Source organism: Hyaena hyaena, unplaced genomic scaffold (assembly GCF_003009895.1).
Source record: "Hyaena hyaena isolate Hyena2069 unplaced genomic scaffold, ASM300989v1 scaffold_40, whole genome shotgun sequence".
Taxonomy (NCBI): domain Eukaryota; kingdom Metazoa; phylum Chordata; class Mammalia; order Carnivora; family Hyaenidae; genus Hyaena; species Hyaena hyaena.
The window spans coordinates 4818883-4832330 of record NW_024080672.1 but is presented as its reverse complement, the minus strand read 5'-3'; the positions used below and the strand labels follow the sequence as shown (position 1 = coordinate 4832330).

At 41.2% G+C, this 13448-nt stretch overlaps 1 protein-coding gene across 1 annotated transcript; it reads left to right on the top strand.

Moving 5' to 3' along the window:
• The first annotated feature begins 745 nt into the window (after nt 1-745).
• Nucleotides 746-10241, top strand: GGCT (gamma-glutamylcyclotransferase). Its single transcript, XM_039229914.1, has 4 exons — nt 746-1734; nt 5624-5769; nt 6946-7081; nt 9634-10241. The coding sequence occupies exons 1-4, from the start codon at nt 1594-1596 to the stop codon at nt 9781-9783; spliced, it is 573 nt and encodes a 190-aa protein (XP_039085845.1). The 5' UTR covers nt 746-1593; the 3' UTR covers nt 9784-10241.
• Nucleotides 10242-13448: the final 3207 nt, after the last annotated feature.

Sequence of the window (13448 nt, the reverse complement as noted above, 5' to 3'; positions counted from 1 at the left end):
CTTAAGTTACCACTTTTCAGAGTAAAGAGTTGCTGTAATAGTCACAATGGCAAATGAGGTTTTTAAAAACTGTTTTTTATATTTGGTTTACTCTTTTTTACATCTGACATTTTCAGTCCATTGCAGTCATTATTTTTGGGACTCAGATTGTTCTACTTTTGGCCAGTGGGCACTCCTTCAAGCTGGCTCCAATATCCTTCTAAAAGGACCTCATTTTTCTGGGATAATTCCAGACTTTCTGTCACAAGATGTTCCAAGCGCTCCGATTCATTCCCAGCTTTTGACCTGGCAGAAACCATTTCTCCAACGATCCCTGGTACGTTTTAGTGAAGAGTGGTATTTAGAAATCAAAATCTGGGTACCAAGGATAGCCATTGCCCTGAGTTCAAACTAATATTTTCATTTCAAAGTTTAAGGCTGTAACGTTTTATTTCGTTCTTATACTTTTATATCTTATTTTACACCTAGTTTTTGCACCTAATAGCGTTAACAAAACTTTTTTTTTTTTTTTTTTTTTTTNTTAATTTCTAGGAGAGAGAGAGACAGCATGAGCAGGGGAGGGTCAGAGAGAAAGGGAGACACAGACTCTGAACTAGGCTCCAGGCTCTGAGTTGGCAGTCAGCACAGAGCCCGACGCGGGGCTCGAACCCACGAACCCCGAGATCATGACCTGAGCGAAAGTCGGACGCTTAACCGACTAAGCCACCCAGGCGCCCCCAAAACTATTCTTAAAGTACTTAAACCAACTCTGTGAGATTGGGGAACATAAGTTATGTAACCATGATCCTAATTTATATTAAAATCCCTATTTTAAAAGGAGCAAACAGATGAGAGATGCCCAAGCTCATGTGGCCAGTAAACGGCAGCATCGGGATTTGAACCCGACTCGCTACTGCCGTCGGGGAAAGGAGTCCCAGACTTGCCGAGGGGCTTCTCCACGCAGATGATCAGGGCTGGGGCAGTCGGACCCAGCCTATGGAGGGGACAGACCCGTGGTGACCGACTGCTCCAAACCCGCAGGGCGGGACGGGAGAGAGCTGCCAGGGGAAGGAACCGTTTGGGGGTGCGGCCACGGCAGCTGTTTCGCTTCAGGGGTGCCCAGTGCTCTCTCAAAAGCACCCACAGCCAAGAAACCACACTTATGCCACCTGAAGCTGAAAACACAAGCCCAGGACGCTGGCGACGCGACCCCCGCACCCAACGCACCGGACCTGACCCACCTCCGCGTAGCGCCCGCCCACTCACCAATCAGAGGGATTCTGATCGGATCCCCAGAGCACAGGGGCGGGACAACAGAGGATCATGTCCAATGAGGAATCGGTTCCCTGTCGCCTCAGGACTGAGTACTTCAGAATCCTAACTGGAGAATGGAGAGGAGGCGGTGGGCTTGGCCAATCAGAGGGAGTGACTCAACATTTGTGACCGATAGCCAATCAGAAGAGCGGTGGCATCTGACTCTCCGGGCCCACGCTTCCCGCCTTTCCCCTAACTCAAGAGTCGCCGGCTCGCTGGCCACTAAAGTTGGGGCGCTCCCAGACCTCTCCTCACAGTCTTACCGCCGACACCGCTGCTGTGCAGGTGTCCGGGTGGAACATGGCGAACTCGGGCTGTGAGGACCTGCGGGACCAGGAGGGGGAGAGTTTTCTGTACTTCGCCTACGGTAGCAATCTGCTGACCGAGCGGATCCACCTCCGAAACCCGTCGGCCGCGTTCTGCTGCGTGGCTCGCCTGCAGGTCAGTGCTCCCCGCGGCCCCTGCGGACGAGGGGGCAGGATTTCGAGAGGTCGCTTTCTCAGGGCCGGGAAGACACCTCTTGCTGATGAGAGTACGTCCGAGCTCTCTTCGCCGTCCTGGGTTCTGCGCGCCTGGGTCCCCTAGAGTCCCCTCCTGACTTTCCCCATAGGCTGCCCGTTCTGCCCAGGTCCGGCCGCCCCTCTCGTGCCCCCCGCCCCCGCCGAAGGGCCACGCTCACAGGATCCATTCGCTTGCTTGGTGTCTCTGAGGCGCCTTCCCCGACCCCAAGGCCGGAAATCAGTTGCTTTCCGTTCACCCCGCACCTTTGCTGCAGGACTTGTCACCTGCTGTTTGTAAAACTCCAGTCACCGGCCTTTCGCTCCTGATCCGAGAGGTCCTGAAAGCTGGCACCGTGTCTCATCCGTAGTGAGCGCTGAGCCCAGCCGAGTCCAGTGTCTGGATGCACCATAACCCACCTGGGTAAAAATCACTGCTCTGCGCTACAGTCCGTTGGTTCATTTGGGATAGTCTTCCCTGTAGATACAAAGGTGATTGAGTAAACACAAGCAAAAAAACCAAAGCCCTGTGCGAAACCTTTTGACACTGTTGAGTTAGACAAGCATGGTCTCTGGTGTTGTCAGGGCTCTTAGTTGCAAGCAACAGAAAGTGGCTGATTTAAGCAGAAGAAGAATGCGTTGAAAAGCTGTCGGAGGGCTCGCGGAATGACCAGGAAGGTAGGACTACAGAGCTGATCGCACAGGCAGGTATAGGGGCGCCTGGCTGACTCAGTAGGTGGAGCATGCAACTCTTGATCCTAGGCTGATGAGTCCGAGCCCCGTTTTGGGTTGCGGAGCCTACTTAGAAGCCCGCGCACACGCACACACAAAGGCGTAAATTTAGGAAGGCATAGCGACCACAACACAGTATCACAGACAGAACCCCCCGGTTCTGAGGCCGCCCGTGCACCACTGCTGAGTGTGGTAAACATGGACGCTGCAACGTGCATCACCCACACTATCTGCTCTTGGCCTTGCCTGGGCTGCCGTCACCACACCCCTGCAGTTCCTGAAACCTAGATGTGGCCATCACTTCCAAGGTGTCGTGTCCACAGTCCTTGGGCACTAGCTCCAGCTTCTGATTCAAAGCCCCGGATGGGTGTCCCACTGGCTTACTCTTGGCCATGTGCCCATGCCCTGACTACAGGCAAAGCTGGGAGAACCAACTTTTGGCCTTGAAGCTTCAAAAATGGGAGGTGGGCTCTAGAACTTTCTACCCACCTCCCTCACCCCCAGACTCATAAGGTAGGAAATTGCCCAAATGTGGAAAAGAAGTTCAGATACTTATAGTTGGGACAAATGGAAGAGCTATCAGGCAAATGATTATTCAGTTACAGATATGGTGAGTTTAAAAAGGAGACATGTTGTACCTCCCTCTCAGTTAGCTGTGAACCTAAAACTGATCTTTTTGAAAAATGAAGCCTTTAAAAAAAAAGAAAAAGGGAGATGTTAGGTGCTATGGGAGTGTATGACTTGGGGTCCTGACCCTAGAGCTCAGTAAAGCTCTTCCTGAAAATATGACTTTGAAGCTGAGACCTGGATGTTTGGGCAGGGAGAGGCAAAGAAAATAGAAGGAACAGCATGTACAAATGTCCTCAGGAAAGAAGAAGGTAGATCTTCCCAGCCGCTATGGTTGGAGTTTAGTGTGCGAGGAAGATAGAGAATGATGGCTAGAGAGGAAGGGTCACATGTTACAGCACCACAGAAGACTTTGGTTTTTATCTTGAGAGCTATGAAAAGCCCTATTGCAGAATTTCAGCAAATGAGAGATCAGATTCACAACTTTGAAAGCTCATTCTGGTTACTACGGAAAATGGACTGGAAGGGAGGACAACAGTGAATGCGGGAAGCCCACTTAGAAAGATTTTGAAGCAATTTATGAAAAAGGTGATGTCGGGGCGCCTGGGTGGCTTAGTCGGTTAAGCGTCCGACTTTCGCTTAGGTCATGATCTCACGGTTCGTGGGTTCGAGCCCCGCGTCGGGCTCTGTGCTGACTGCCAGCTCAGAGCCTGGAGCCTGTTTCAGATACTGTATCTCCCTCTCTCTCTCTGACCCTTCCCTACTCATGCTGTCTCTCACTCAGGAATAAATAAAACATTAAAAAAAATTTTAAAAAGAAAAAGAAAAAGGTGATGGCACCTTGAACTGGAGCAGTAGCAGTAGAGGGTAGATGGCTTTGGGAGATATTTAGGAAATAACAGTGTTAAGCTTTGGTGACTGATTGTGAAGGGAGGAGGAGGTAACAGGGGTGACCGAGATTTTTGGTGCAATAGGATGGATGATGGTGATGTTTGTTAAGAGAAGAGGCACATCAGTTTGGGAAGGAAAGTTAAGCTCGGTTTGAACATACTGAGTTTGAGATGCTTCTTATACAGCCAAATGAGCAGAAAAATATTAGTGAGCATTTATTAAGTATTCACTGCCTGGTCGGCCCTGTTCTAAGTACTTTTGAAGTTTAGAAGAGAGATCTGGGCTGGATTAAAAGAATTGGAATGCTGGATGGTATTTGAAGTCATTAGAGGTGATGGACCATCTTGAGCAAATTGTTAATAAACAGAGAAAGGGGCCTAAACTGAGCCTCAGAAACTCTATCATCTAAAGACCAGGAGGAGGACTTAGCAAAGGGAATTGAGATCAGGGAACAGTCCGAAGTCAGGAAGAGGCAGATCAAGATGGGGTGGTTAATATGTCAGAAGCCGCAGAAAAGTGGAGCAGTAGGAGAAATGAAGATTGTCTATTGGATCTAGTAATAGACAGCCAGGACCTAGTGTGGTTGTAACTTGTCATCAGCTCTCCTAAAGTCCTGCCAGGGCTGCCTGCTCCTAGAATATCCAGTACACCAGCTGAAGGTGCTCAAACCAGCCTTCTTCCTGAGGGGCTGACATGTTTAAGAAAATAAAGGTGACAGAGATAAATTATTAACCTTAGATTTAGTATCTAGTGCAACTTTTTTTAATATTAAGGAAACTAAGCTCTGGAAAGATGGGAAGAAATTTTCCTACACCACAAACAGCCAAGGAAGGGTTTTTTATTTTCCCCAGGATTATCTCCTCTGATTATGCATCCCTAAGAGGGAGGAAGCAAAACTAGAAACCTGGCTCCATTATTTATTAGTTGTGAGACCTTGGACAAGTTGTTTGATAAACTATACTTTTTCTTGCTGTTAAGTGAGTACGATAAAGTTGTTGGCAGGATAAAAATGAGAGCCCGTGTAAAGCTCATAGCACAGTGTATATAGTATATAATCTAGTAATGTTCTAGTGTTAGCTGCTGTTAATGATTATTATAGATATAATAATATAATTCATGTATGTTCGATTAATAAGTATATAAAACACCCTCAAATGCCTACTTCTTGAGGGTAAAAGTACTGATATATGCTGTTAGGGTACTCTCTACATACATAAAAGAGGAGAAAAGGTTATAACCCCTGCATAGCTACCCATCTTCAATAATTATGTGTACTATGGTTGCCTCTAAGTTAAAATCTATGTGTATGTAGGCAGACTGGGAAGTACTTTCCAAAAATGAAAGTAGTTGTATTAAGGCATTGGGAATACGGGGTTTTTTAAACCTTTAAACCTGTTTATGGTAAGATATGTATACATAATATGTTCAGCATATGTTTTATTTTTAAAGAAGAGTATGAAAAAATAGTCCTTGAGATCTGGGTCCTTGTTTATCTTTGTATTTTTTACAGTTTCTTATGCAGAGAAGGAACTCAAATTTTATGTTTTAATTGCATGGAGTTCAAGGTAAATTTTTTTTTATTTTGAGAAGGGATATTTTGGTTCAAGTGGATATTGATCATATCTTTTTTATTTCCTTTGTAGGATTTTAAGCTTGACTTTGGCAATTCCCAAGGCAAAACAAGTGAAACTTGGCATGGAGGTATAGCCACCATTTTTCAAAGTCCTGGCGATGAAGTATGGGGAGTAGTATGGAAAATGAACAAAAGCAATTTAAGTTCTCTGGATGAGTAGGTGGCTTCTAATTATAAGTTAAATAATAACTAATTCAGAAAGTGGATCATATGCAAAGATATATAAATGTGTGTTGGTTTTTCAAACCATGTACTACATTCTTTACACTTTAAAGTTAACATAAAAGGTATACATTTCCTAAAAAGAAAAGCCTAGGCGTGCAATTCTTGATCTTAGGGTTGTGAGTTCAAGCACCAAGTTGGGCACAGAGTTTGCATTTAAAAAAAAAAATCCTAGAAGGGTCACACTTTTTCTTTTTAAGTAGGCTTCATGCCCAATATAGAGCCCAATGTGGGGCTTGAACTAACGATGCTGAGATCAAGACCTGAGCTTAAATCATGAATTGGACACTTAACCAACTAAGCCATCCTGATTGAGATTTGGGGAGGATGTTTATAATCTCTTCTGTAAAAAATGGAAGTCCTTATTATTGTTCTTTTTGTCTTTTGTAGTTTCATGTTGTGAAAAGGCACAAAGATATTTGTAATTATTCTATCTTTTTATTGGTTTCAAAGTAGTTCCATTTTTATTAGAGTCAGTTTTTCTTTTGTTTTTTGTGTGTTTTGTTTTGTTTTAGAGTCAGTTTTTAAAAAACAGTTCTTTAAGGTGGCAGTTGTATCAGTAAACAATAATAATTAAAAACTCTGACAACATATTAGAAATGCTTTGATACATTTTTATACCTAGAACCCTCAAGAGTTGTATTGTAGAGCATTTATACAAAGAAAGCTGGCAGAATAGAGTAGGACTTGATAAGAACAGGTTATCTGACATGCTTCATACTTTATGTCACTGGTGAGTAAGAGTGAACCATTCTCTCTACTTAACTTCTCTCTGGGCAGATATTCTCTTGCTGCGAGAACACAGATGTTTTTTTGTAGCCTAGAGAACAATGTTTGGGGGGGTATAAAGATTGAAGTAACTACATTCAAGCATGTTTTCAGATAGAATAAATATAGAGATCTGTTAGAAGTATACCAATTAATAGTAAGTCTGAGGCTTTCTAATTGAAATGCTAAGTTTACTTTTGATGTGGTAATATTTATAATACATTCTACTCTATCCTCAAATACATAGGGAGGACATATATTCATAGACAGTTAAATTTTTAATTCAGTAAACTAACTTGGCTAATTTACATATAGTTAAAATTTGGCTGTTCGGGTTTTCAGGCAAGAAGGAGTTAAAAGTGGAACATATGTCCCAATAGAAGTTAATGTTTATACTCAAGAAGGAAAAGGAATAATTTGCCGAAGTTATCAGATGAGAAATTATGAGAGTGCACCCCCGTCTCCCCAGTATAAAAAGGTAAGCTACTAACAAAGACTTTCAGCAATTCCGTTTTAATTTTCACTGAGCTAATCTAAAAAATATGGTTTTTTTTTTTTAAATATTTTTATTTATTTCTAGGAGAGAGAGAGACAGCGTGAGCAGGGGAGGGTCAGAGAGAGAGGGAGTCACAGACTGAAACAGGCTCCAGGCTCTGAGCTGGCAGAGTCAGTGGGTTCGGGGCTCGAACCCACGAACCGCGAGATCATGACCCAAGCAAAAGTCGGACGTTCAACCGACTAAGCCACCCAGGCGCCCCAAAAAAATATCTTGTTTTAAAAAGACTTTGTGTGTGTTAAATTCTACATGAACACTTCTTTTTTTTTTTTTTTTAATGTTTATTTATTTCTGAAGAAGAGAGAGAGACAGAGTGTGAGTCGGGGAGGGACTAGGAGAAAGGGAGACGCAGAATCCAAAGCAGGCCTCAGGCTCTGAGCTATCAGCATAGAGCCTGATGCAGGACTTAAACTCACAAGATGTGAAATCATGACCTGAGCTGATGTCAGACACCCAATCAACTGAGCCACCCAGGCACCCCATGAACACTTCATTTTAATCGAAATGTTTTTAATGCAAATATGGCATTTACCTAACATGCAAATTGAAAACTGTTCAGATTTATTTGTAATGTTACAACCATGTTCTTAAAACATATTTATTTAAAAAAAAAAAAGCTTTTAGAAACATACATGAGCCATAATTCTAGACATGTATTTTCTTTCCGAAAGTAGAAAATAACACATATATGTGTATTTTTAGATTTATTCTATACATAGACTTTTGTAATCAGTTTTTTCTTCTACAAAACAGTATTTCATAGCACTGAGATTTGTTTTTATGGAGAAAAAAATACATTTCCTACTGCTGAAATGTTTCCACCCGTGGATGGAGGGAAATAAGTCACACCGTGTTTCAAAATCAGAGAAACCACTCCCACAGCATAGAAAAAGAATGTGCGATAGAAACCCCCACCATCCCTTTTTAGAAACCGAGACTTAGGTGCTATTGGAAGGCCCAATCAGGACATAGCACCTGGAATGAATGACTCAGTTCCTGGGCCTAATCTGAAATTGTCTAGTATGGAGCCTAGGTAAGTTAGCTTCGTATGGATCTGGGAAGTAACACTGAACATAGTTGCCATTTATTCCCTTGTGTAATTCAGAGGTAGCGTAGACTCTAGGATTAAACTAAAACTGCTCCCTATAAACATAAATTTAAAAAAAAAATTTTTTTTTTTTTATTGTTTATTTCTTTTTGAGAGAGAGATAGCAGGAGCAGGGGAGGGGCAGAGAGAGAGGGAGACACAGAATCTGAAACAGGCTCCAGGCTCTGAGCTGTCAGCACAGAGCCTGATGTGGGGCTTGAACTCACTAACCGTGAGATCATGACCTGAGCCAAAGTTGGATACTTAACCGACTGAACCACCCAGACGCCCCAAACTATAAATTTTTTTGAAGAATGGTGTTTTTTCTTAACAGACCATGCCAATTTTATACAATAATTTTTTGCCTTAACATAAAAAATATTTTAAATTAGTTGGAATAACTAGAATCAAAAACACAAGAAATAACCAATGTTAGTGAGGATGTGGAGAAAAAGGAACCTTGATGCACTGCTGGTGGGATTGCAAACTTGTGCAGTGACTGTGGAAACCAGTATGGAGGTTCCTCAAAAAATTAAAAATAGAACTATCATATGATCCAGTAATTTCACTACTGGGTATTTACCCAAAAAAAACTAAAACATTCATTTGAAAAGATATATGCACCCCTATGTTTATCACAGCATCATTTACAGTAGCCAAATTATGGATGCTATCCAAGTGTCCATGAGTAGTCAATAATTATGGATAATTAAGACGAGGGGTGTGGGTGTGTGTGTGTGTGTGTGTGTTCACTATATATATATAGTATATATACTACATCACTATATATATATATATATATTACTCAGCCATAAAAAAGAATGAGATTTTGGAACAACATGGATTGACCTAGGGTTTAATGGTAAGTGAAATAAATCAGAGAGAAAGAGAAATATCATAGGATTTCATTCATATGTGGAATTTATGAAACAAAACAAATGAACAAACAGAAAATACCCAGACTCTTAAACACAGAGAACAAACTGGTGCTTGCCAGATGGAGGTGGGGGAGGTGATGGGTGAAATAGGTGAAGGGAATTAAGAACACACTTATCATGATGAGCACTGAGTAATGTAAAGAACTGTTGAATCATTATATTGTGTATCTGAAACTCATATAGCACTGTATGTTAATTATACTTTAGTTTGTAAAAATATTTTAAATCCTGTTATTGAGTAAAATTAATACTCCATGAAGATGTGTCACGTGGCTCTGAAAACTTCCAGCACATTCACACTCACTTTGAGAGGAATGACTCTGTCTCTGTCTTTTGTCCTATAATTATTCTAGAGTTACCTGAAAGCTAATATTTCATACTTGATACTACACATGAAGCTATGGTATATTAAATTATGTTCCTAACTAAAAGGCTGTTTGTTTTTTTAGGTCATTTGCCTAGGTGCAAAAGAAAATGGTTTACCGCTGGAGTATCAAAAGAAGTTAAATGCAATAGAACCAAATGACTACAAAGGAGAAGTCTCAGAAGAAATTGAAGACATTATCAAAAAGGGAGAAAAAAAACTCACTAGAACATAATAGAATATATCTACGGATATTTTCTGTATGTGCTAATATATTTTTAACGTATAGAACAGGGATCTGAGGTATCTCTGTGTTTAATATATTTTCAACAGTGCTCTGAAGGGATATCTTACTAAGGTGATTCCTTGTTTTTAGACTATAAAAAGAAACTAGGTTAGGGATTAGATGATAGGAAAGGGGGCCATCAGGCACTGGAATGCATGATAAATGGATGTAGGTACTCCTTCTGTGAACACTTAAAGTTATTTTCTGGATTTGAGTGTATCCTTGCTCTGTGACAAAGGAGAGATTTGCAACTTAATGATCGTGCTGGTGAATTGCTCTGCTCTGGGATTTTTTTATCAGCTTAATAGGAGCAAACAAACTGCAGAGACAGCTGATAATAATTTTTTTAAATTTAAAAATGGCATACTGTTCTTAGAGAAATAAATATATTTGTGCTTTCACCTGTATTCCCTACTAAAGTACTGTATTTCACTTTGTTGTTAGAAACTGATATCATCACACATACTGGGTCTGGTGTGGGCTCTACACAGTCTATACTAGAGGATTATTGCACAGACTCTAGAACCAGACAGCCTAGGATCAATTAACAGTTCCACCATGTTCTAGCTGGGAGACTGGGTTTTTTTTTACGTTGTGCCTCAGTTTCCTCATCTATAGAGTAAGGGCAGGTGGAACACATGTGTCTTAGGATTGTTTTGAAAAGTAAATATATGTAATGAGCTTAGAACAGAGCCTGATATATAATAAGTATTAGAAATCACTAATGTTCTTATTAAAGAATTAAGTTTATACAGAGCCATCCTTGGAACAGTATTTTAAAGTAGAAGAGTCAAGATTATGAGGGAAAACGTTTTATGGAAGCTCCAATTTGACTCTAGCCTTCTTAAATTTATTTACTGAGCAGTTGGAGGAAAGAAGAGTCATGAATAAAACAGCACTGGTTATCACAAAATCAGATCTCTGGAATGTAGTGAGCTGGACTTTTGAAACAGGTTCTTGGAATGAAGTGAGCTAGCTGCAGGAATGTAAAATAAAGATTTGGTTTGTTCTCTTGGATAAAATAACCAAAGAACTTGTCAGCTACAGTTGCTGTAGTGGAACTGAACCATAGACTTCAGGTTAGATCATGTTTTATAGCTCTTACACTCACTGTTTTCAATATTCTAGTTTTCTCCAGTTCTTAATTCCTCCCAAGAAGACCAAGTTTCTCAGTACCCAGAACTCAGCTATAGTAATATAGTGAGCAAGGCTTAGTTTTGATGTAAAAATAGAATATTACTTGAGTAATCTATCTCACCCACTTAAAATGACAACTTTCATTACGGAATTTAAAACATGAACAATAAAAGCTTCATGTCTGGCCTTTTGACAAAAATCTGGTAATCATGAGGAGTACTGCTTTTCCAGTCCTTTTCAAGGTAGTAATACCAATTGTCATAAACAAGGTATTTGCATTTCTACCAGTGATTTGTGACCCTCCAACTACAATACAAACAACTCCTGGATAAACTGTAACAGTGTTTGAAAAGCATTTCTGGGCTTGCAAGAAAATAAGGAAAATCTTCAAGGTATACTAATCCCTTTCCCACAAAAGGAAAGAAAAACTGTTTTCTAGCTGACATCGTTGGGTACAAATGCCAATAATAGCCCTGGAATTTGACTATTAACCCTTGAGCAATCCTGCTGCAGGACAGAAAAACCACCTGAGAATTCTGTATGCAACTAGGACACTTGCAGAGAACTAAAATGATCCCTAATTTGTAAGATTTGTGACTCCCAGCAGAGGCAAATGCAAATCGTCTCTGAAGAAACCAATTCTAATTTAGGTCCTCAGAATGGCCACCTAAAAAAATTTAAGATAAGGAAAATGATATAAATGAGAACAGAAAAAACATCTTGATCCCCAAGGTTTTGAGATACTGATCAAAAACAGTGTAAGTATATATAGAGACTGACTTCTGAAAAAGTGGAGTAGACCTACTCTTCCTTATTCTGTTAGTTAAGCACAACTAATAAAACAAGACTCTAAAAGAGGGAGAGAAAGACTAGCCAGGGACCTCAGGACCCGAGACAACATAGCACTGGACTTTCTCAGGCTTATAGATGAAGAAGCCAGCAATCTGAAAGGACCTACGAATTCAGACAAGCAAAACAAGAAAAACCTACTCTGTAGTCAAAGGACTAGGAAATGGACAATCTAGCAAAACAAAACTTTCAGAGAATACATGTTCTCCAGCCAAACACTACAAAGAAAAATTATGTATCCTCCCATGTCTACCCATGCCAGGAAAAGTCAAGAGGGGAGACTTCTACCCCCACTCCCTCTAGGTCACCCTAACATTGTCCCCTACCACACCACCAGGGTAGTGTCAGAAAGGGCTGAGTGGGAAGCCATCCAGCAATAATAGGCCCTCCCTCTTCCCCTACCCTCCATAGTGTCAGTGGAGACCATGCAGGGAGCATGGACTTCAACTGCCCATCTGGCAGTAACAAGCTGCCTCCCTCTCTCCTGGGATGGTGTCAGACGCCAAGTGGTAGGTCAGGACTTTCATCATCACCACCCAGTAGTAAAAATGCCACCCTTCCCTGTTATGTTAATGAAGGCCATATAGTGGGCAGTGAATAGGCATTCCTACTCCTAGGAGCTGGGAAGGTACCAGTGGAGGCTTACTGGGGAGTTGGAACTCCCACTTCCAGGCAGCAGTAACAAGGTACACCCTTGGGTAACAACAATAGCTAAGTGGCAACCTGAACTTCTGCCTCCATTTAGCAATATCAAGCCAATGACCCTTGCCTTCTGCTGGAGTGGTTTCAGATTAAATTAGCTAAAGTAGATCTCAGTAAGATCCACAGGCTTATAATTTCCAGAATGTCAAGGTTTTCAGTGAAAATCACTCCTAAGAACCCAGAAGCTCTTAAACTAAATGAGAAAAGATCATCAGTAGATGCCAAAACAATTATGTTAGAGGAAAGAACTGTAAGATAGGACAATAGAAATTGCACTATCTAGCAGAGAAAAAAACAGACTAACAGCCTCAAGTACTCATGGAGCTATAACAGATGATCTAGCATTTGTGTCATGAGAGACTCAGAAGGAGAGGAGTAAAAAAGAGGTAAAAAAAGGATAGGAGAACGGGCAGACTGAAAAAGTACCCACAGAAATAATGTCTTACATGTACCAAATTTGGCAAAAGACATAAACCTATACATTTAAGAAGCTGAGTGAAGCCATGACAGTTTCATGTAGTTTAATCTAACTTCCCTAACTCTCAAATTTGTGGGTAGAATTAGCAATAGTGTACATAAAATGCCCAGCACAATGTCTGATATACAGCCGTTGCTTATTAAGCAGTAGTTAACATTAGAAGGAGGTGGAGGAGGAGCTGAATGAACCCCAACAAGCCCAAAGAAATCCACACCAGACACTTGATAGTCAAACTTGTAAAAACTAACTACAAAAATTCTGGAGGGCAGCGAATGAGAGATGATGCCTCACCTACAGAAGAAACAATTCAAATGACACCAGATTTCTCATCAGAAACCATGAAAGCCAAAAGGAAGTAGCACATTTTTCAAGTGCTAAAAGAAAAGTGTCAAATCAGAATCCGGTGAAAATAGCTTGTGTGAGTAAAGGAGAAAATTAAGACACTCTC

Coding starts and splice junctions, on each gene's coding strand:
- GGCT (XM_039229914.1), top strand. CDS start 1,594: ATGGCGAACTCGGGCTGTGAGGACCTGCGGGACCAGGAGGGGGAGAGT. Junction 5,770..6,945: donor AATTTAAGTTCTCTGGATGA/GTAGGTGGCTTC, acceptor TCGGGTTTTCAG/GCAAGAAGGAGTTAAAAGTG. Junction 7,082..9,633: donor CGTCTCCCCAGTATAAAAAG/GTAAGCTACTAA, acceptor TTGTTTTTTTAG/GTCATTTGCCTAGGTGCAAA.